The 24,990-nt window shown below is 44.7% G+C and overlaps 1 protein-coding gene across 5 annotated transcripts in view; it reads left to right on the top strand.

Moving 5' to 3' along the window:
- The window catches only part of INPP5B (inositol polyphosphate-5-phosphatase B), a 1,358,813-nt gene that overhangs the window by 674,073 nt on the left and 659,750 nt on the right, over positions 1-24,990 (top strand). For all 5 annotated transcript variants that reach the window (XM_069622659.1, XM_069622660.1, XM_069622658.1 and 2 more), the window contains 2 exons: positions 22,590-22,706; positions 24,542-24,729. In XM_069622659.1, the coding sequence (XP_069478760.1) occupies positions 22,590-22,706; positions 24,542-24,729 (305 nt within the window). The remainder of the gene's footprint in view (positions 1-22,589; positions 22,707-24,541; positions 24,730-24,990) is intronic.

Raw genomic sequence — 24,990 nt, 5'->3', positions numbered from 1 at the left:
AACCAGCTCCCCTTGGCGCAGAGGGGCACATTGGTGTGCCAATCTGGCGCTGGGGTGCCCAAACCTTACTGCGCTAGAATATGTCATGCCCCTATAGCTAGACATAACATACGTTAATTGGACATGATTGGAGCAAAACAGACCTGTCCTCTCCTGGCTCATCCCCTCCCCATGTGGCGCGACATTACTTCCCGCTCCACCCAGTAAACAGTTTGCAATTAGTAATAACAAATTTGTGCTGACCTCTGTGTCTTAATAAGTCAGCACCCGGAAGGAAGAAACAAGAAACACCCTGAAGGGAGACATTCATAGAGCATCTGCCTGATGAGAACCTTCGCAAACACTATTGTGGACACCCTGTGGGCTTGTTACTTTCCAGGGACACCAAAACTTACCGTCTGATTGGCTCTTCTTGGAGCACTCCTCGATCCCACATCCAGGTTCTCATACCCGCTGGCAGAGGGGGGATTTGAAACTGCCTTTGGTGTTCTGCAAGTGCCTCCCTAGATTAGGTCGATTTCCCCAGCTCGCACGAATAACCATGGGACTGGCTCGCCGACCTTGATGGAATCGCTCAGTGCCATTCCCAGTGACAGCAGTCTGCTGGAGATGAGCATACTGAATTCAGCTTCCCTCACTCCCTCAGCCGCTGCATACAGGCAGTGTGTTTTAAAGCTAGCCTACTGTGTGATGCCCACCTGCGACACTCCCATGGAGTTCTCTTACCTGCATTTTCACCCCCCTCACATTTGTTCCCTTGTGTCCATATTATTTTATATACAGAGTGTTCCCCCTTGTTCCCCTCCATTCTGGGACCCTAGGGCTGGCTACAGCTTCCAGTGACTCCCTTGCTTCCTCCTTAGGGGTGTCCCGGCTCATTCCCCTTATTACCGTAATTGGTAGGTGTGCACCTCTGTCTGGTGTTGAGTCAGGACCTTTATTGCATTCCCCCTTTCGATTGATGTTTCGATAGACACCTTCTTCCCCATCATCTCTTTACTTTGTTCCTTGGACATCCATAGCCGTGCTACCCTGTCCATGTCCTCTCCTTCTTCCTCGTACCCATCCAGTGAGGACCCAGTTATAATGCAATCCCGTCCATCTAGGGAACATGATACCCACAAGGCATCATGGTCCTCTGCATTTGTTGGGGGTAATGCAAAAACCACATACACTCTATCCTCCCCCCTCATTGACTCTGGGAGGCTGCCTCTCTGATCCGCTACTTTCACCACCAATTTTATTAGCAGACATTATATACCGTACTTTTCCTGGCAACAATCGCACTGTTTGATGATCCACTGTCTGACACAGAGGGAAACTAGCATCTCAACGAACAGGGGGACAGTTATTTAGAACATAGCCGCTAGCAACTCTGGCACCAGGCAAATGGTGAGTCCAACTTACTGTCGGAGGCAGTATCATGTGTTTCTTTTACCATTTTTTCATGTAGTTTGTGTATCTCCTCGACAGCTTCCATGAGTGTTCTATTGGCAGCGTTGTCGATGGGTATTGCTGCACAGCAGCTGCTTCCACTTTTATGGTAGACCCTGCCCTCCAATGGAGTCATTAGATCAAGAACGAATCGATTCTGGAGGGGCGCAAGGCACGGAGCTCTTCCCGCACTGTGTTCAGTCCTCTTTCAGTTGTATTCGCCAAATGTAGCACCTTGTAGCAGGTAATCTACAGCCATTTGGCATTTGCAGCTGCTTGTACCCCAGGAAGTAGTAGGGATGTGAAGAAGACTGATGCCTTGTTAAAAAGTCTGTGAGATTGGGTCCAAACTCTGTGAAGATTTAGCTGATATGTAATTGCTACTACTTTTCTTTCTTGCCACTTGCCTTTGTTAACCTTGCACCTTCTTCTGTTTTTTTCCTTTTTCCTCTGCCGTGATGAAGGAAGTTTATTGAAAGGTAGCAGGTCCGCCCGGGGCACGACCAATGCAGGGTTGGGAAAGGTCACAAGTGCACACACCCCTCCCCAGTTTGGAAGCAGCTGGGCAACAGGTTTAGATCTGCATGCCCAGCAGTAATCCATCACCGTCGTCATCCCTTTCCTGCAATGCCGGGATGCAGGGTCTTCTGAATTTTGGTTCTCGCCACATCTGTACAAAGTTACGGACGAATATCCCCTGGGTAGAGAAGTTGCGTTTGTGGAAATTCTTCCCCCCTGTGTGCATTTGTCTTTTCTTCTGTGTTGGTTGGCCGACATGTTGAACCTGGTGGGAGACCTATTTGAGGGCATTTGCCATTTCGGTTAAATATGTTTGCATTTCTTCTCCCAAAACTGTGCAGTGTTATTTGCATCCGAAATTGAACATGCAGGAGGAACAGGCCCATGCATTCTCCTGCCAGTTAAAATGTAGTGCTGAGTCAAATGATGATCCCCGCCAGTCGAGTTGCGAAGGACAAAAGCGGAGGCAATAAAGCAGGTTTTTGCACAATGTGGTTAGCTTTGCTAAGTATTCTTTAAGCAAGCCGTTTAATCTCACAACAATTCCATTCGCTTGCAGTCGGTGCACTGTGCGTAGCCTGTGTTTTATTCCCAGGAGGTGTGTTATTTGCTTGAAAAGGCCATTGGCGAAATATTGCTCTTTATCAGACCTTATCTCAATGCAAACCCCCATCTCGAAAACATCTCCTGCACCAGGTACTTTGCAGCCAACTTTGCATAATTTTCAGCACAGGCCCCCACCTCAATCCAACGTGAAAATGAACAGACCACCACAAGCATGTACCTACAAGAGGTACTTTAGTCTTGCATATCAACATAGTCGATATGCAGTGCAGCAATGTCCCCCTCACTGTTTCTAAGTATGGCTGGACAAAAACTGCTGCCAGACCACACAAATCTCTATGAAATATGCCACTCGCTCGTGTAAATTTAGAACATACCACCCTTCGTTTATCTCTGCCGCTGTGTGTTCTTTGGACACATGGTCGGGAAAGTGCAAATGCTCTAGTGCTACACTTAACAACTTTTTTGGCATTACCGGTTTCCCTCTGCTGTTTTACCTCCATATCAAAACGGTGTGTGAAAGGAAACAACCTCTTTGTATCCTCAAATCATTTTCCTCCTGTGGGGCCTCTCCTTGCAGCTTCTGTACAATCGGTATTGTGCTATAACATTCCTCCCTCTCTTGCTCTTCACCCTTTCTCCTCTCTGCTGCCATTATTTGCATTCTTTCTTTTGCACCTGGGTAAAGTCTTGTGGTCCCTTCAGGTAAACAGACTGCTTCTCTGGCTTCTCTGTCGGCCATCTTGTTCCCTAAAGATATCGGGTCCTGCGCACCTTTGTGGGTGGCACATTTTATTATGCACCTTCAGCGGTAACTTCAATACTTCAATCAGTCACCGAGCAACTCATCATGTTGTACTGGGAAACCGTCACTTCTCCTAAACCTCCTTCTATCCCATTGTGCTAATCCTGTATATATTGTGGATATCACGTAAGCCGAATCTGAAAATATGTTAGCTGCATGCCCTTCCATTATGTTCAATGAACTTATCATGGCCACTAGCTCTGCTGCCTGTGCTAAATAATGTGATGGTAACCTCTGCTGTGATGCTATTACCTACTCCCCGTTCTTGTAGCCCACTATCGCAGCCTCAGTTTGTCTCCCTCCCGTATAGGGGTCTATACTTGAAGTCCTATCAATGAAGACCTTGTCTGCCCTTTCTATTTCTTCTTCTTTGACCCGGATGTTCCCTACCATTCTGTCCATATGTGCTGTGCAGCCATGCATGTAATATCCTTCCTCTGTGGGTTCTGCTATGAATGTTACCACACAACATCTCACTGCCTCCTTCCTAGAAGGCAGAGTCATGAGAGTGTTTGCTGAGCACGAAAGTGCTGCCCCAAACCCTATTCCTTGCAGGAACCCACAATGTTCGTGCTTATCCCTGACTTTATACACCATATTCACCAGACCTCTCTTTGACATCTTGACCTCCATTGGCATAGCCTACACTAACTATGCTGATGACATGCAAGTTCTCCTTCTCCTCACTGGCAACTATGCAGATGATTCCAAGATGTTGAACACAGCATATTCCACCATCCAGATCTGGATGGTGGCTTACCGCTTCTTTCTAAATGGGAATAAGACTGAAATCTTGATGGTTGCCCTCCCTACGGTAATGAAATAGCTCAATGACCAATACTCAGCATTTGACATTGACAACATCCGGAACCTGGTCTAGTCCTCAGTCAAAAACGTAGGGGTGTACCGGGATTCCACCCTCTCACTGACACGCCAGGTCAATGCCATTGCATCCTTGGCAGCCTATGCAACGAAACTACTAAATACGGGCAAACCCTTCCTGTCCACGGACAGCTCTCACCATCCCCAGAGCTGTCATAGGCTCAAGGCTGGAGTATTGTAATGCCCTCTTCACAGGCACGTCTGCAAAAAACATCCAGAAGTTTCAAGTTATTCAGAATAATGCATTACGAGCAGCACTAAACATACCAAAAAGGGAACACACCTCTGCAGCCAGGAGAGCCGCCCATTGGCTGCCTAGCTATCCTGGGAGGATAGCTCAGCGGCAACCTGCTCGCCTTGGAAGCAAGACGACACGAAGCAACACAGGTTCGATCCCTGGGTCCGTGCTTAGAAACCTCTGGGTGTTTAAGCGCGTTATAAATACGCAACTAAGACAAAAAACAATTACACAGCAAAAAATACAACTCATATAAAAGCGCCTCGATGCCCGCGGGCTGTGTGAGCGCTTTAAAAATGCAAATAAATAAATAAATTAAATAAATATTATGGAGTGTGTGTAATTTAAAACCCTAGCCATAATATACAAGTGCCTTTCTGACCCAGAACCCCCTTTCACTCACAGATAATTGTAAGACCCTGCCCCTTCCAGACCCACAAGAACTCATACAGCCCAAAGTTAGGCGTGGCAAAGACGGTGGAGCCAGTTTCCCCTACATTGCAACCAAAGATTGGAACTCCCTGACTCCCACCTTGAGAGCTGAACCATCCTACTGGACATTCCACAAAGCTCTCAAAACTGGGCTGTTTCGAACAGGCCAAGCCCACAACAACCTTTGCAAGGTACCTTTGGATGCTTGGAATCTTCACTTGTACCACCTGCATATCGCAATACGTCTGAATGTATGTAACTGGCCATAGAAACAATAAATAAAAATAAATAAAATACCTCGATAGCTGGGTTTGGCAGTATTATTTAATACCCTTGAAGCCCTCTGAGTTGTTACTGTACTCTTGTATTTCTCCAAAATGGCAAATAATGAATGCTCCATGTACAGTACCACTGGGAACCCAATAGTAATTGTTGCTGCCTTTTTATTGCAAACACTGCTGCCTCGAGTGCTTGTTCACAGCGGAAATGTCCCTGCATAACTGGGTCTAAAACACCACAACACCACTATAGCAAGCCAGTGGTGTGTGCCTCTGCCTTTTTTTGAGTGGGAGAACAAGTAAAACCTCTGCTTGTAGTTGAGGGTGGCTAACACTGGCGCATGGGCCAATGCTTCTTTCAGTTCCGTGAAATTTACATTAATTTCTGATTTCCACTTTATTTGCCTTTTCTCCTTTTGCGTCTCCTTTAGGGCCTGAAGTAAGGGCTTTGTAAATGTACAATAATGGAAAACCCACACCCTACAGTAATTACATAACTCCAGGAACTTCTGCATCTCCTTCACTGTGCGTGGACCTGTAGTCAGGTGAAATGCTTCTACCCTATCTGTGTTATTGTGCTCCTGCACCTGTAGCATCTCTTGTACTAGATGGGATTAACAATAAAGATCTCAGACCAAATAACCCGACAGACTCAAAGAATATGGCAAAGTACTACTGTATTCTCAATTTAATAAAACAGGGTCATCTGGCAGACATTGTACTGATGCTTGCACACTCACACAAACACTTGATTACACAGGGGTCTTATACTCCAACATGTCATCTATGAAGTCATCCTATGTGGCAAACCATAAAACCTATTATCGGGAGGGATTGGTTAGGGGAACATAACTACTTATAGAATATATATGGGTTAGTACTTCATTGGCTGTCTCTTACAAAACAAAATGGCAGCGGATTGGTCTATGCAGCATTGTATAGGAGGCTGCTCAATAGATCCACTGATTAGTTGGCATTCTCACCCAAGCTTGGACTTTCGGCTCGGCTAGGAGCACGTAAGGAAACCGAAACTCAGGTGCTTAGATCACGTCCGATTACTCGCTACCTTACCAATTAGTACATCATCTCTCATCAGTCCAGCCATGAGCCAAAGTTTCCAATCTGTAGTTGACCTTGTAACCTGTTCTATGTTCTAGGACATTCAAAGGAATTTACTACTATTTGATTTAATTATACTGGGTGCCATTGCTTGCTCACTCTACCTTGTAAAGACTTTATACTCTTTTAATTGTCCAATACTTGCCACTTGCAGATGTTTTCTTCTTCTTTAACCCCACTGTCCGGTTTAATGACTTTGCTTTGCACACAGCCAATCCTTCAGCCCATCCTTCAGGAGTAAGCGCTGTTCCTTTAATTTGTAGGTGACCTCTTTCCCAGCATTCTTGTATTTCCTTCCCATTCTTATCCTTTCATTGATACATCTTGTTTTCTTCAATCTTGATTCCTGCTCCATTTATTCCAGGCTGTATGCATATTATTATTTGATGCATTTTTCTGGCTTTTCTCTTCACTTTGTCTTGTACATAATTATCTTCTCTTTGAGATGTTGCTTTATTCACCCACACTATGTATGCTGTTCTGCCGTGGAACTGTCTTCTGGTTAGGCAAAGTGCAAGTTGTGTCAGGCAATGTGCCCTTTTCACTGACGGTAAAGTGCTTTGCCTTTGCTGGAATGTTGCACAGTATTGTAGCATTGTTTGGTATCAGGGGAAACTCAACTATATTGTTAAGAGGGTGTAAATCTTGTATAAATCTCAGCAACCCGCCCTTTGATTTCTCTATCAAGTATATAGCCGTTTTGCATGGCGATGTGGATGTCTGTATTATTCTCTGCTGCCCCAGTGCATGTAGGGTCGAGTATATCCCCTCATCTGCTTCTCTGAACAATGGGTATTGTTTTGCTTGGGGAAACTGCGCCCCTTCCTTTTAATTTTATCTTTACTGCCCCTACCTCTTACAATACCCATACATCATGGGGCCCTTTTGTTCATAGTCTCTCTGGAACCCTTTTGAAATCCTAATTTGTGTGTCTGCTCCCCCTCTTTACCAGTTGTGCGAGTATCAGCACCCGCTTTTCTACTACTTTTACTGGGCAGGGTATTTGTAGCTGGAATACCATCTCTCCCTCCTCCTCCCCATCGGAGACATTTTTTTTGTCCGTTACTCCTGTTACTGTCAGTGTTGGGCCGATGCATAACACTGTACACCATTCAATGTTGGCATTTTCTGTACCACACAGAATCACCATGTCTTTTCATATCACTACCGTCTCAAGCTGTAGCACTACCGTGGTGCCTTTTGTGTCTTCCTTCTAGCACTGCAAGTGGAATAAGAATTTGGATGTCAATCAGAACACCTTTCCTCGTATCACCAGGATCCACCTCAGCAATATCTCGGCCCCATACAAAAACCTGCTAGGGGATATGGGTTGGCCTCGTAGTGTGCTTTGAGCATGTGCTGGTAAAAGGAGCGCAGCCACTCTTGTGTAAAAAAGGTCTGGCTTTGAGCACACATCCTCTTTTCTGTGAATGATATTGTGGCGTTCAGTTTACTCAGCAAGTCCCTCCCTAGTATGCTGATGGGGGTGTCTTTGGAATACAACAGGGGTGCTACAATGTGATGCATCCCTATTGTTAGTGGGAAGTCTTTCGTTAATTGAACCATCACCACAGCCCCAGAGAAGCCATGCGTGTCCATCACTTTGTTTGATAGCGGGAATCCCCCCCTTCCTTATACACGATTTGGTGGCTCCTGTATCTATGAGGAATAAAAACTCTCTTGGTCCTATTTTCACTGCAACCTCAGTTTCCTCTTCAGGCCATCAGTTACTGCTAAAACTGGACACACTTGAGCTCCCTGTGGGCCCCACTATTGTTGATGGTTACTCTGTGGGAAAGGGACAGGATTTCCTCCGACAAAGATGACCACAGTGTAGTGGGGTACCACGTTCTGTCCTTACACTACTGTACTTCACGCGGCTGATGCTGGTGTTTGCGTCAAGCTTGGAGGTGCCAGGCCCCAATCGGTCAGGCCCCCTTGGGCCTGCGGTAACGGCGGCTGCCCCTGCTGCAGTTGGGCTGGGTGGGACTGCATCTGCTGCCACTTCTGTTGTGCTGTGACAAACCCTTGTTGCGCCATTTGGATCATTTGTGGCTGAGATTGTTGCCCAGAAGTGCATGTTCTTGCGAATTGCCCCATGTTCCTGCATATAAAGCATAGCCCCCAAAACCTATATCCTACTCCCCGGTATCCTCCTCTTCTTCGCTGCGGTTACTCTCTCCCGATCGGAAATAACCCCCCACTGAATGTAATTTCCCTGTAGTGGCACATGCCCACGGGAAACCCTCTGTTAGGGAGAATTCTCTGTTTAGGCTGAATTTCCTAACCTAGTGAGTCTCCCAGCAGCTTTGCTGGATTTTTGGGGTTTATTTATTTCTCCTGCCAAGAGTGAGACTTTTACCCTCACTCCTGGGCATGATTTGAGTGTGTTTCTTTGAATCTAGATGTGTTTAATGGGCTATGGGGTCTTTTACTCCATAGGGCGTCATGTGTTTTTGTGATGTGTGTTACACAGCACCCTCCGTGCAGTAACACAGGGGTGTCATAGTGACCCCCCCAGTATAGACTCCATACCCTGGGACTGACTACTGTCTCCCAGAGCATGTAAAGTCACCATTGACTTTACTAGTCTTAAATTCTGAACAGAACCAGTACAAACCATCATATTGTGGACGTACTGGCTGGGGCAATTCAATTGCCCCGGGGTCTGTTAGTCTAGGTGGGCACGTCTCCGTCCCCCCTGATCGAGTTTTGGCTGGTGGCAGTGGATACTACTTTTTATATTCAACCGCGAATATTTTCCTATGGGATTTCCCATTGTTTTAGGCTACTACCTTTATTTAATTATTTACGGTAGCCTCGAGCATACCGCCGGTTTATTTAATTAATATTAATTCTCCGGTTGGTGTTTTTTGCCAAAACTTGATTCTAAAATGGCGATTGTGTTCTCTTCTGTGACTCCAACCCAAGTTGAGCCCTTTGTTCCACTTTTTGGCGGGCTTCTCCACAGAAGCCCTCCAAAGTGGAGCCACTCTGTCTGAGGTACTTAGGAGGGGTGGAGGGAAATTTAGGCACCCTGGACTGAGTTGCCTAGGCAACTCAAGTCGCACTCCATCCTGATTGGCCCAAGTGGTGAGCCGGCCGGCTCACCACTTAGCATGTTTGAGTGACAGCTAGGCTGAGTGAATGGGGGTTTGCTGCATAAAAGCAGGGCTTTGGGGACTGGAACTTCAGAAGTCGCCACAGGACCTAAGAATCCGACGAGGGAGAAGCTGAGCCGACCTGCCACGACACCACTACCGGTGGAGCCCTGCTGGACTGCCTCACCACTTTTCCCAACGACAGAGGAGATCTCCCGCCAGAGAGTCTTCTTCCTTTGACTGGTGGGGATAACCAGTTTCCCCGTCTTTTCGTTTTCCCGACATACCTCGTGGCCGCCTTGCCCGTGCCAAGCACCCCGGCAACCGGGATACCACGTTTTACCACGACCGTAAAACAAAGGTACCACCTTTAACCGGAAAACTCCACGGCTGGTTTCTGCCCTGGTAGTGCAACGACCTTCATCTTTCCTCCAAGTCAAGATCTTCTCTTCCCCTGGACGACGACACAACTTGCACCCATTACCAGGAACAACTGCCACCGCTGGAGGATCCTTCCCACTTAAGGTACCGTGTCCCGCCTGGATTCCCTTGCTACCGACTGTACGGGGTAGATTTAGCCCCTGGCTTTCGAACCTGGGTTAGCCTGGGACACCCTGGCTAAACTTTCCTAAAGTCTCTCTAAACTCTTCTTGAACCCTCTGCAAGACTTTCTAAGCCTAGTGTAACTGTGTGATCTTGGGCGCATTTGTGCTCTGCTCTCTCTAAGACTGGGCCCAGCCTTTGGACTTTGGCTCACCAGTGACTTTTGCTCTTCTGCCTTGCTAATAGTGTTCCTGAATCTTAGAGTGGTGTACCTTTCCATATTCTGTCTTTTTCCCTCCCTTTCTCACAAACTTATTGGAGTGCCATCTAGTTAAGCGCTCACCTCTGTATGAAAATAAGTGGTGTTTTACTGTGACTTATCTGATAAGGAAAAAAGGGGTGTATATATTACAATAGTAACTGTGTTTAGAATATTTTACAATAAGAGTGCTGGAGTGTTTCAAACTGTGTGTTTTTAAATAAATAATTATATACTTTGATACCAAAGCTCTGGTCAGTGTTTGCTTGTATTGTTGTATCTGAGTGCCTATTGTGTATACTTTGCATACTGCCTAACTCTTCTTGAGGGAAGTCTGGCTGCTCAGCCACAGCTACCAGGTAAATCTGGGTGGTACAGACTGCTACCAAGTGGGTTTACTGCCAAAACCTGTAGTCTTAAATCTTTTGCAGTGGTCCCTAAGGGAACTGCACAGGTTTCTGCCTAACACCCTCCTTGTTGGATGGGTTTCACAACGGCAGCATCGGGTACGAGCATTGCCACTTCCATTGTATACTATGCCAATTTCTAATGTACCAGTTTGTTTTCTGCCTTTTCAGCATTTTCTGCCACCTGTCTCTCGCTCTCTTGCTTCCTTTTACACTAGTGTACTATTGGTGAATGTATCTCTGGCCATCCGTTTGCTTCTATTGCTATAATCTTATGTAGCAACGCCTGGACATCTGTCGGCAATCCCTTGACCAGTATGTGGTAGAATAAGAGTATGCACTCGTCCCAGCACCTCTGTGTTTCCTGTGTCCAGAGATCCTGGACCTGTTTTATATATTCTGCGAGGTCCTCTTCAGGCTTCATCTTATGTGCCATTACTGTCTCTAAGTTGTAAATATCTGGGTACATGCTGGACAGGACCTCCCATACGTGCGCTCGGCAGTTGTTGAACGGAGCCCCCTTGTACCTTGTCTGTTCAAATATGATGTCCCCTCACTCTCATATTATTTTAATTTAATGTATGGATTACATTTGTAGAGCGCACGAAAACCCGAAGGCGTCAAGGAGCCGTGAGCTTAGAGGCATGGTTACATATACGTACAAGTCAGATGTGCACATAGATTCCAAGTCAGATCAGTTCAGTTAAATAGAAATGTTTTAGTCTTTTTCTGAGGCTAGTTAGAGAGTTTGCCATTCTGAGGTGGGGTGAGGGAGTGTTCCAGAGTGCGGTGGCTTCAGCTGGGAAGCTGGAACGTCCTGCTGTGGTTCTTCTGAACTTAGGTGTGTTCAGGAGGTTGGCATAGGCAGTTCTGGTGGGTCTGAAAGAAGTTGGTTTGGTGATGCGCTGTGCAAGGTATTGGGGAGCAGTGTTATTGATTGAGTGGTGGGCCAAGGTAAGAATTTTGGAGGAGATATGGTCCTTCACTGGAAGCCAATGGGCGTCCATCCTGGCTTGAGAGAAGTGGTCTGATTTTTATTTCGGCCCAGGGCAGCATGGAGGGTGTTATTTTGAACAGTTTGTAGTTTATGTAGGTTACCGTTAGAGGTGGCAGCGAGGAGTGAAGTTGTATGAAGATGGTATCTTTCTTGCACTGTCTAAAACATCAGTTTCTTTTGAGCCCATGATTCACTTTATAGACGATTTTCCTAATTTCCAGGTTTTCGGGTTAAGTTAACCAAATTCAAAGCTTTCCCCATTACCAACACAACAGCCCCAGGCCACTTTCAAGTAGGTGGTAAAAGGCCATACATACGTGAGAATTAAAATGAGCAGGGGCTTACTTGATATATGAGAAGGCAACCGCTCTATATTAAGTAAGATGAGAATGCTCTCTGGGGCTAAACATAAGCCATTGAGATGCTTAATCATGTCTTTGAAATGATAACACAGTGCATAGTGTAAGGAGCTCATGGTGGCAACAGTAAAGACAGACAAAAGTGATCACAGTTCAAGGGTGTTTATTGAACTGTATAAATGGGTGAGAAAAACGTCTTATCTAAACCTAAATCTAAGATGGGAGCAAGCTATGACCATCAAATAATAAGGCAGTCCTAGTGGCGTCTTGTCAAAATAAAAGAGCCTATACTAAAAAACAAAACTGCCAATCCTTACCGCTAACTTACAAAATAATATGGGGTAATGTTCACCAGAAAAGAAAGAAGTGTTCACAAAATGATAAGTCGGGATGGTGTGGCTGGGGGTCTGCCTTCCCCACGTTTTTAGCACGGGACAAGGCAGGACTTCTGAGCACAGCACACTCATGGGCCTCGCCAGCACAAGTTCACGGTTTGTTTCCAAATATCAGGGCATTCTGTGGCCAAGACTCTTTTACACACAGTCTCTTGCCTCAGAGCACCTGAAATGCCAAAAAAACAAAATATTTCCTTTAATAAATCTTCCACGTTGGGTGATTACCCTTCGCTTTAGGATCCCCCTCTGCCAGGCTCTGCTCCTTCTCTGTGTCGGCCTCCCTCTGTTGGGTTCACAACGGCCTTTCAATCACAAGTTCAACAAGCATTCATTGTGGACAACCCTCCGCCGGGTTCACTCTTGTCAACACAATGTTCTTGGGTGCTTTATGCTTCACCCCGATTCCCAGGCATCCCCAAGCCGGGTTCACACTTGCCAGTTAGCAAGTTCAACTTGCTTAATCACGGTACGGGATTCACTCTCATCAGCTTTGCCTTTGGCATCCCTCGGTCGGGTTCACATAGCCATTTACACAGTTCACAAACTCATCAGAAAGCGGGGGGGTTTCCTTCCCCTAGTTTTCTCTTGGCAACAGGTCAGAGACTTTTGATTGTACAAAGAATTAGACGTGAACCTTGTAGGACCACTCTTACACCTCACGTGTGTTTTAACAAAATAGGGGCCAGCCAGAGTCCTTCGAATGAGCACTCCTGTGTCTCCTGACCACTCCGCAGCTGGCCCTTCACTGGGATTTCCCAAAAGTTCAAACACAAGTTGTTTGTTCTCAAGTCCTTGCATTCACAATAAGTTGTAGATTGCAACCTTTGGTTCAAAACAGCCCCGCTTACTATCGGCTCCCTCCGACTCACCGGCTGTGTTGAACTCCTTTGCGTTTCTTGCCTCTGGAGTCAAGGACGATACCACGGTAGCAGGCACATCTTCCCCTCCTTGGTTATCAGTGTGCAAGGGCCTTGTGCACTGCTGCCATCTTTTATACCACACGCCAGCTGTCATTCCTGGTCTTATAATTCCTTTCACAGAGGTTTCGCGGCTTTGAGTTGAAAAGGGCAAGGGCATTTCCCTCTTTCTCGTCCTTTTTGGGTCTCATCGCTTTCCTTCTCTGTATGAACTGCTGTTCTGGAATAGCTGCATCCTTGTGCGGTTAGCCTTGCTCGTAGTGTGTTTGTCACAGTGTAGGAAAGAGTCCTTGTTGGAGAAGGAGGGGTGGGGCAGAACCTCTAGATATCCTATGGGGTAGGATGGGGAAAAGGTGTTACAAGAAAGGGGGTACCTAGTCTCGCCCGTCAGTGTCCCACTTCCACCTTCCACTCCTGAAGACTCCCCATCCAAGTGATCCTCCCCCACTGGTCCACCCCCAGAAATTGGATCCAATGGCGATGGCCGTGTCCTGGCCATCTGGATGACAGATCTCCGGCGGGTGAGACACCTTCAGGTTTCTCACAATAGACACGAAGATCCTGCTGCAATACATAGAGATGAAAAATATTCATAGAGGTAGGGTCCTAAACCCTGGCTCGGGTTGAATAACCCATACAAGGGCCTCTTATCTGGTGCATTAAAGCTACTTCATATATAATGATTTCATGTATCTTCTGTTACAGTCCCATGTTGTAGGCAGTATAATGGAACTGGGGTGACCTTTGGGGGCGGGTGCCACCACCCGCTGTGTCATGCAGGCCCCAGAGATGGTATACGGAGGAACTCAAACGCTCCCAGTCTATCAGCAGCTCATGCCGTCAGAGTCTGGTTGGACCAAGAAGTTATTGGGACTGAACAAGGGGTCCCCTAATGTTATCCTGCCTGGAGACCAGGAGGCTGATTCTAAAGGGGTCAAATGGCATGAATATTTCAATGTTTGACATGAACACATGCCTGTGCTTAATGAATAGCCTGAAAAAGAAGACTTGAATTCACACACCTATGAATAAATATATGAATGAACGTGAATATATGGTACAGTCCTAGACTTGCAGGTAGCTACAGGTTTCAAAAATGATGTTGAATGATCTTATGATTTCTTTTTTTTCTAATCATTACTGTGCACCGAAATGTGAATTATAAATGCTTTTCTAAACTTCATCTAACTCTTTTATTGAAAGTTCTTAAGTTCTTCTAAGACGCTTTAGAAAAATAAAGCTATTGATATATTAGAACTTCTTTTGTCATGGTCCAAAACATAACTAATGATGTATAGCCCCAAATGTTATGTTTAAAAGCGTAATTATTCTGTTTGCACATAGCCATATAAAATTGTGCTTAAATATTTTAGAGAATGTAGCTAATTGTTTAAACAACGCAGTTGGTAAACACATTTTTCACTTCTTAAAGGCCAGTTATAATAAAACTGCATAGTTGTGTCTGGTAAAAGGAAATCCCCAGTATAGGGTATTTTAAAGATGCAGATACTTTAGAATGTTCCCGCCTGTGAGGCAGGGATCCCCCGGAAATCCCATTCAGCTTAACTCCATTTAATAACACCCAACCTGCATTAACGAACACCTGCACCTTTTAATAGCTGATGCACAGCTAGGCCATTGTGACACACCCTGTGCTGGCAGTCCACGTTCGCCAGATTTCTATTTTATTAGTATTGGCTAAGGCAAAAGGTAGAGCAAATCAACAGTCCAAGCATGGGACGTGCCACCGCCCTGAAAGCAAAGCAAACAAACAATTATGGGTGTGGGGAACGTACGAGCCTGGATAGATGGGGGGATAATCTATCAGAATTGCAAAGAAGGGAGGAAGCCATAGGGCCACATCGACCAGGAACTGCAAGAACCAGTTGTAAACCCCACCAGTATCCAAGGGGAGGGGACTGTACATTAATGATCCCTATGGTGCCAGCAAGGACTCTGGCTTCAGTAACTCCCTCAATAGCCCCGGCCCAATAGTGTGTTGAAGACTAGTGTGTGCCATCAGCCTCTAAGGCAGAAAGTTGCTAACCATTACCTTGGAAAATTTGATTACAGCAGGAATTGGTTGATAATGTAGAAAATCATGCTTGTAGGCGATCACATGTATGTGGAGGACTTGTGTGTCATGACATGCTCTTGCAGGTTTCTGAAGAGCCCCTCCAAAGGAAGTGTTCTACCAGAAACAGTGTATCAGCATGACCAAGTGAACAGGGGCTTCGCAAGAGGAGCAGTATGGAGGAGGTGCGAAGAAGTGCGGTTAAGGCACAGCACATTGCAGCGTGGCTTGTGACTATGGAGTATTGCCGGTACTACCTTTCCTAGAGACATCCACTGGAGAGCTGTTAGATTGGCTAAGACTACTGGAAGAGGAGTGGAGTGCTTTAAACCCCTTAAGCACGCAAAGTGCGAGGAAGTGCTGTTAAGGCATCTAAATTGTGATGCGAGGCAGCTCTTGATGTGGGTGCGCTCTTGATTACTAGTAAGTGAACTTTATTATCTTGGTTGAGATCTGTGACAAGTGTTGTGTCTGGGAGCCTGAGCACAATGGGTCCAAGCTGCGTATGCCGAGGGAACCTCAGTACTGCAAGGAAAAGGACAAAGGTATCACTTAAGAAGTTCAGAAACAACTTCTTTGGGCAAGGCGGTTGTATGAAACCTTGAGGCTGGGGGAACATCTCCAATGAAGACTACTAAAAAAAAATCAGCTTTTTTCTCCTCATGCTCGGGCTCAATCCTGTAGTGAGGTGATTCAATCAATTCCAGATTATATGCTTAGGGAGGGAGTAAGGGAGGTAACTGTGTATGAGGGGGCTGTGGCACAGTGTCCTAAAGGAGCCACTGACCAGATAAATATGTCGCTCATGGAGGCCTGCCTAAACCTTGAAGATGAAATACAGGCACTGGAGGTAACATCAACTCATCTGAGTGCTTCACCAAACTTGCTATTCCAGTCCCCTTGCACCTTGGAAGTATAAATTCTGTTCAGGCCTGTGCCAAATCACCAAATCTGTTATTTCGGTCACCTAATACTCTAGATGAGGAGCAGGCCAATTTTGGAAAGGAGGATGCATCAGACATATCATCTGTGGGCTATATATCATCATTACCGGTTCGGGGAGAAGACTCTTGCCCTCCTGACTCATCACTGTTGGGAGGAGCTCCCTTGCTGCCCTTAACCTGGTTTTACAAGTCCTGGTCAGATTATTTGAAAATATAAACCTGGAGATTAGATCACATACAAGTTAATTGGCTGAATTAAGATCAATGGTATCTGCACTGGGGTTCCTCCCGGAGAGGTTTGAACCTATAGATTGGTCCAAAAAGGAGGGGAAGGGCGATCCCACTTGTGATCAGTCAATAGGTAAAGACGGGTGTGCTTCATGTATGATACCCCCTAGACAAAGACCATGGAAGCCAAACACTGGTTGACCTGTGGAAAAGCCTAAAAATGTAAGAAATGTACACAGGAGCAAACAAAGGGGCTCTAGGACATTTCTTATCAATATATTCTGTGCTACGCAATGGAGGGAACAGGAGTTGACAAGGAAGGATGATAATGAGAAAGAAAATTAATGACCCAATAGTAATTTAGGTCACTCAAACACAGTTGGAGGTACGAAGCGAAACCACTGTGTGTGCAGAATGAATATAATAGAGCTGCTGATGCAGCTGAGACTTCTTAGGTGCTCTTGGTGCAAAAGAGTGGAGGTGCGAAGAAAAAGAAGAAGGCCAAGAGGCATAAGGACATCCGTTGCTTTTTTCTTCCTTGCTGGGAGGAGGTTTCTGAGAATGAAATAGTTGCATCAGCTGATCTGGGTGATCTGAATGTGAGTGTAGTTGTTAGGAATGAGGACTGTTTTATGCCTATAATCCTGAAGCCCAGAAATAAGGGGACTAAGTTTCGAGACAATTTGATGGAGGTGACGGGAGATACAGGTGAAGATGGGGTCAAGGCAATGCTGTGATGCGGAAAAACATGATTTGACTAAAAAATTGAATATGCAGGTTAGCAGTGATATGCCCCTTGTGTTAGCCTTTAAATCTGTATTTGTTGAAGAACAAGGGGTACCGCTGGATAGATCATGCATTTTGGCGCTATTCAGGGCAATTCCCAAACAGGCGTCTATTACAACTGCTGACTTCAAATGTGTTGACTTATATGATGATAGGCATTTGGGTAAATGTGAAGTTCACTTTTACTCTCCATTGATTTTTGAGCTTGTGGAAGCAGCCCATATGGAAATAATACAGAGAGGTTACAAATCCTTTAGACCCAGGTCTAGAGTGGATAGGGGTTTCATGAGTAGGGTGGGAGAGGTGCATAGGTCCAGACTTCCAACAGCACTGGAACTCACTTCATCATCTCCGACCAACAAAGGCAGAATATCCACTATATACCAACTCCTAGACAGATCTGACCCGGCAAAGAAAAAAAGATACATGACAGAATGGGAAAAGGAAATTGGCCGGGAAATAGCAGTTGAACACTGGGAGAAAATATGGGCCAGATTACACAAAAGCTCACAATGCGTCACGAACAAGGAAGAGGTTATAAACTGTGTTATAGATACTATATCACCCCCACTAAAATCCATAAGGCCAACCCGGATATCCCCGACACATGCTGGCGTGGCTGCCAATCCCCCGGATCTCTTTTTCACTTAGTGTGGGCCTGCCCAAAGGCAGAGGTATACTGGAAGGAAGTGCTGAAACACATCAAAGAAATCTCCGGCCTCTCAATCCCTTGGGACCCAGGAATTGTCCTTCTGGGCGAAACCGGTGACGAAGCATTCCCGATTTCAGGTCACATCTCCCGCCTATGCAACCACCTACTACTAGCTGCGAAAATTGCAGTGGCCCGATTATGGAAAGGCAAAAATAGCCCCTCGATCGCCCTATGGTGGACCAAATGCTGGGAGATAGCAGTATCAGAAAAAATCACAGCAATACGCTCAGACTCCCTAAATAGAACTCTGAATATATGGGATCCTTTCTTGGACTATGCAGCCAAATACCCAACTCTCACCAGGAGGCCCCCGCTTACAAGGTGGCTCCAATGTAGCCCCCTCTACTGACCCCTGATCGGCCCTCAAACACGCCGGAACTTAATCAGACAATCACCCGGGACCAAGCCACCCAACTGCCACAGCCAGGAATCATCCCACCATCTCTTACCCCCAACCCACAAAAGCCTACACAGACACTATTTGATGTTTCAGCTGATAATTATTGTATTGTTGTATGAAATATACTATCTTGCAAAACTCAATAAAATGTTATGAAAAAATATGCTGCCCTTATTCTACAAGGAAAACAAAGTGAAAGTACTATTGAATTTGGTAGAAGAGAGGGTGAGGTGGAGATGCGCTAGATACTACAACAATAAGGCACACAAATAATATAGTTGATGTTTTAATTGTAGCAGAAACAGCTGACACGTGTTTCGACACGCTGGTCGTTCTCAAGGCGAGTAATTAGTAGATCATGATATAACAACAACAAAAAAGGAGTTACAAATCAAAGTTGATGCACACATTAACAAATCATCGCATAAACAAAAGATGGCGATTGAAATTAGAGCAAAACAAACATACCACAACACATTGTATAATACAAAAATTGTTAGCATACCGTGAACCAGGGTTGGAGAGTGGAGTACGCGAGGTGGAAGCAGTTGCAAGAATAGAGCAAAAATTGTATAATGAGTATAGTCATTTTTGAAAATATTCAAGCTGTGAATACAATACTAGAATGGTGGTCCCATTTAATGTATGCAGTACTCAGAGTGTGGAAAAATATAAAAAGGGACGATCCCTTTGAACAGTGCGCAGAGACACCAGAGCCACCAGCCATGCATTGAAAACACCAATCACTCATTAATCGAATAAAGAGAATGTCTTATAGCAACAAGTGAATGGTCACCAAATGGCCCTTGAGAAATCAAAAGAAAGTCCTGACAGGAAGAGACTAGAGTCCAAAGGGAACAAAAATAGTATATAGTCTAAGCTTACCGTACGCGGGACAAATATGTTGATAAATCGTGGTGGGGTAATCCCTAAACCAAAATAACCATGGGTGAAAAATAAAGTAACACTCAATAAACGGATCAGATTATTGTGCAGAAGACAAAAACTAAAGGTGGAGAATATCAAAATAAAATACCACAAAAAAGAAAGCGATGTGAGACTCAATCGGACATCGCATGCAGATCACAATCCCTGCTGTAATGGCCGCACAAGTATATTACCTTCGAAACAAAAGTAAACAATATCGTATGGATACTGATTATAAAGGAACGGAAAACAATTGTGCTAGAGCCGGGCTGGCAAAGTACTTACTCGTAAATCGAGCGAACAGATAACACGGAAATCCCCGAAAGCAGTTGTCCGGGTGAAAGAGAGGAAAGAATTACGGGATAGCGGCCGACGTCACAGCGGTGACGTTGGCGGCGTCGCACGGATCGGACGTCGCGTGAATGTGTCAGATGTAAACAAAAAATGGTATTAGTAGTCTAATGCTAAATCGGCATAAGGGTCGAGTAACAAAAGTAAAAAATATATATAGGATCATTAAACGAATGCTATTACATGTAATGTAAATAATGAAATACGGTCGCAATAACAAGAATAGCAGGGAGATAATAGCGAATAATCCCAAAACCAGCATTGATAATGAGCCGTACCGGCATACAGCACATAGAGTGGTGAAACCAAGCAGCAGAGTGAATACAAATGCACGGAACAAAATACTAGATGTTAGAAACAAGTAGAACTATTATTGTACAAGAGTAAAGCATATTGGTCAATATGGAAGATGAAACAAAACAAGCTAGTGATACAAGGTGCTGTGCCGTCATGCGATGTTTAGTGGCTCCGGCGTAGTGCAACTCCATTCACCAATTTAAGACATACAGTTCATTGTGAAATAGACAGGAAGATGTTATAATAAGACAGACATCTCATTATCAGTATTGAGACCCCGTGTGGTGCAACGTAATAAACAAATAAGTTTAGCCTCCATTTGGCGTAGTTTCAATTGAAGATTGCCACCCCTTTTCTCCTTATGTGCCTTCATCAAGCCAATGAAACGTAAATCTTCAATATTATCCAGCTGGTGTTCCAATTGCCAATGAACAGCCAAAGGTGATTTGGGTTCAGGCATCTTTAGGCTGGACAAGTGTTCCCTTATTCGGATACGAAGTTGGCGAATAGTGCTGCCCACATACAATTTCTCACAGGTACAAACAATAGCATAGACCACATGGGTGGTTTTACAGTTAATGAAATCACGTATGTCAATTTGTGATCCAAATTTGTCACAGAAGATTTTACATTTGGTGGCAGCCCAAGGACATTGGTTGCAATGGCCACATTTGTGAAAACCAACTGGCTGTTGTAGCCAAGTAGAGGTAGTTGGTTGTTTACTGAAAAAGGAAGGACTCACTAGATTTTTAATCGTGGGAGCTCTGGTGAAAGTAAACTTTGGTTTGGGTGTCAAATAAGGTTGTAAATCTTTGTCCAGTCTTAGAATGTGCCAATGTTTGGCAACCATTTTATACAAAAGGGAAGAATCATCCGTGAACGGTGTAATTAGAGAAATATATGGGGGATGTTCTTTTTGCCTGGTCACATTAGTCAGGAGGTCATGTTGGTCAATTAGGGTAAATTTAGAATACGCTTTATGAATAACAGTACTTTTGTACCCTCGGTTGAGGAATCGCTGATTGAGGATATTACATTCTCTGTCAAAATCTTTAGGTAAGGAACAATTACGTCTGGCCCTATGGAATGTGAAAATGCTGAATCCAAAAATGTCTCCTTTTTTTTTGCAGATATTGCTGCAATTATATATGGTTGGGTGGCTTATGGTAATATATAATGTAGGGGTAGTAAAAAGGAGTGTGGGGGATCTCCCCCCACATATAATTGGGCAATACGAAAAAAAGAATTAAATATTTTCGGATTCAGTATTTAAAAAAGTCACAGTGATCACATACCACCTCTGTACAACCTTCACCTCCAGAGTGTATTGCCTCCTTCTCCTCTATACCACCTTCACTGCCTGATGTTAGCACCTTTTTTTTCGCACTTTTCACCCTCTGGACTGTCACTTGCTCCCATTGATATTACCACCTCGTCCTTCTTTCTTTGGCTTGCTACCTCCTCACCCAGCCCTCCAGCCACCTCGTTTCTCCAGCCTCTGCTTTTTTCCCATCTGCCCAGTTGCCAACCACCTCCATCCTCAAGCCTCCTGCATCCCATGGTGGCTAACGGGAGTCTAATGGGAGTCTCAACGTTTTTGGGGATTTTCTGTAATTGGGGCAAGGTTGGGATTGGCTGCAGCTCCAGGATGCACTTGGCCTATTTTGGGTTCAGGAGTTCAGCCCAATCCTTCATCTCGCCTGCCTGCCAACCTGGATTTCATACCCCCCTTCCTGCTACTTTCTAGTGCTGCCTGTGCAAGATCCTGGTCTCTGGTTTCCTCAGCTTGTGCATTATATACGGTAAAAACTCTTGGTAAGCTTTATAAACCATTTCAATGTATAAAGAATGCTGTTTTACGGTGAACTTGCAATTTTGTGCCTTTGGTGAGGCAAGACTCTGCTGGGAGACAATTAATGGGTAACTGTATCAGCCCTACTTTAATACACTGGAGGGCCGTGCACACTTACATTGTACCCGGAATGGTACTCCAGAGTTCACAGAGCACCCCTGCATTGAAGAGACCCCTTACAAACCTGTGGTTGGAAAGCTGTAAACTTACAACATTGTATCAAGTATTGGTCTGCGCAGTTCGTGGAAGCTATCAGTGGGACTTGACAGTGACTTTTGTGATACCGCGGTATCCGTATCCAAACCAATGCTACTAATATTGTGTGAATCTAATTGACTTCTGCTATAGTGAAGTTATAGTGAAGCAATTATATTATCTTTAGGACTTTGGATCTGCCTGACAGAACATGCACCTCTCTCACATGGCGAAGAGGGTTCACTCCAGGGTATTCTTTGACTGCCCCCTGCTGTATAATTTGAATCAAGGGAGAGTCTCCAGGTAGTACTCTACAAAGGTCCCCAGGGCCTATCATCTATTGGCTATGGGAGGCACCCAGTACCCAGTGTCACCCACATGGTGGTCCCTAAAGCCAGGCAGAGGACCTTGTCTCAGTACCCTTGCTCCAACGTGAACCCTGCCTCTTGAGCGTGACCGGCTATGCATGTATAGCAGTTGGTCATAGGAAGTACAGTACATGGAACATAATCCCACATATGTTTCTCAACTGAGTGTTATTTTTTTACGTAAACATGTCTCATCTATTTTTCAGATAAAGCTTATTCGTCTGGTGGGCATCATGCTACTGTTTTATGTGAGGAATGAACTTGCAGAGAACATTTCAGATGTCGAAGCTGAAACTGTCGGAACAGGAATTATGGGAAGAATGGTAAGACACCTTTAAAATACAAATATATACAATATGGCCAATAGTTGGCATATAGGCAGACAAATCACAAGTTATTTAATGTCACTATTTTTTTTACTGTGTTTTAGAAATGTAATGATGCACAGCTGTAGACATTATCTTTCCTAGATATTTCTTTTATGGAAATATGCTTTTGTTGTGGTGACCGTGTTAGCTAGCAAAGTTCTCATGTTATTAGTGAAAGTTTCATGGGGTGTGCCTGCTCCTATGGGGCAATCTTAGCGGCTTTATTATGAGATTGTAAGCCCTTTGATCTTTTGTGTTTGGGGTACATAGGGTTTGTCAATCTGATTTTCCCAGAGCTAATAGTATCCATCAATTAGATGTGCATTTGCCATCATTACATTATGTGTACCATTTTGATTCCGACATTGATTAGACCTGGGTTTGGTGCAGTGGTCGTTCAATAGTAATCGCTCACCCTCATCACAGAGAAATGGATCCTTTGTTATGGTTGCGTGAATTCATAAACCTAATTTCTAATGCAACGTTACTTTGTACATGATCACCAGTGAGGCCTGCTAGCTCTTAATAAACTTGGCTAAACTAATTGGCAGAGTGAGTGCTTTAAGTAAGAGACTGATGGAGAACTCCAGGAGAAGAACAGATAGGTTGTTGCAGACAGCAACAGCTGAATATGAATTCTGACAAGTTCCATTGCTAAAAGCCTTAAAATCTGATGCACAGAGGATGTCTCATTTATAGACCATGTTTTTCTAAATGTAGAGAAGTTGTTGCCAATAGTGATCAATGTTTCTGATGTTATTAATCTAACATGGGTCTTACTAAAGTTTACTAACCAGATCTGAAATTGCCCCATACCATATCGCATAATGTTACTGATCATTGGAGGCTGTGCCAGTCCACAGTGCTGCTTGTACTAAGAGCAGGAGAAGAGAATGCGCTTGTAACACTAGAACCAAACAGTTGAGCCAGCAACCATGCACAGTGATACTACAGGGTGAAGTAACATGATCTATTCCTCTCAGCCGACTCCTCTAGGATAATGTGGCCTCTACAGATAGTTTATCAGCGCCCTAAACCTTCAAAGCCAGACCATCGACCAGGCTTCTTCTGTCAAAACTAGCTCTATTCTGAATTTGGAACCATGGCTACCGTGAAAAATAACTCTTTACGAACATAGGGAACGTGGAACGGGATGAATTGTGAAAGTGTGAAAGAAGCTTGATCCTGCTTGCAGTGACCCATTAGGAGCTCCATTTCCAGCATAAACTCTGGCATCTTTACCATAAGGGCATCCAGTGAAGCCTCCAAATGTGTGACCAGTGTAAGCATGATGGGAGATTGGGTGTAGACCAGACCACTGGGTCTGGTCATACTTACATCTTCCTCCTTCTGGCATGAAACAAACCACACACAGTCGGCTGTACCTCTTACTGTGGTCTATGAAGCCGCAGGGTGGATGAGCATAATGGTAGTTCATGCTGGTGTGGTAAACCTCTCATTGCCAATCTCTTATAGACAAAAAGCCCACAAGAGGAGTTGTCTTCTTTGTTGACCAGGCATGTGCCTAATTCGGGTAAATTGTGTTTGTATTTGGTTGTCCTGCAAACACAGCAATGTTTAGTAATCAAGATTAGTGCCCCGCCTTCCAGTTGTCTATCCAGAATGGTGGTGTTTTGCTTCATTAAGTAATGAATGTGATATAGCAACTAACATCATTTATCAATTTCTTGCTACATGCTACCAATCCATCAAAACATCCCTGTACTGTTGTGAGAAGTCACAGATTGTAATTGTAAGAGTTCATTGATTTTCATTTTTTTTCTTCGTAGGGTAACAAAGGTGGAGTTGCAGTTAGGTTCAAGTTTCATAACACAAACATATGCGTTGTAAACTCGCACCTCGCTGCTCATGTAGAGGAATTTGAACGCAGAAACCAGGACTTCCGTGACATCTGTTCCAGAATGCAGTTCCAACAGTATGATCCAAAGTTGCCTCCGTTAACCATACGCAAGCATGAGTACGTTTTCAGGATCCGCTGCTTAGTCTGCCGTGTCATGTGCACGAATGAATAAGACGTGATCTCTGGCACACCTACCTGTTTCTTATTAGCAATGTGACTTGTCCCATGTTTGTTCCGCATCTGATGTAGGATGGACACTGTTATGCAAAAACAAACATAATTTGCAGATTGGCTTTAGTTAATTTAATGATATTCAATGTAACTGTTAGAGATGATGCCCTTTTGCACGAAAATGTTAATTCACCCATAAACGGATCC

The sequence above is a fragment of the Ambystoma mexicanum genome, chromosome 11 (genome assembly GCF_040938575.1).
Source record: "Ambystoma mexicanum isolate Mex_15411 chromosome 11, UKY_AmexF1_1, whole genome shotgun sequence".
Lineage (NCBI taxonomy): Eukaryota > Metazoa > Chordata > Amphibia > Caudata > Ambystomatidae > Ambystoma > Ambystoma mexicanum.
This window is presented reverse-complemented; position numbering and strand designations above follow the sequence as displayed.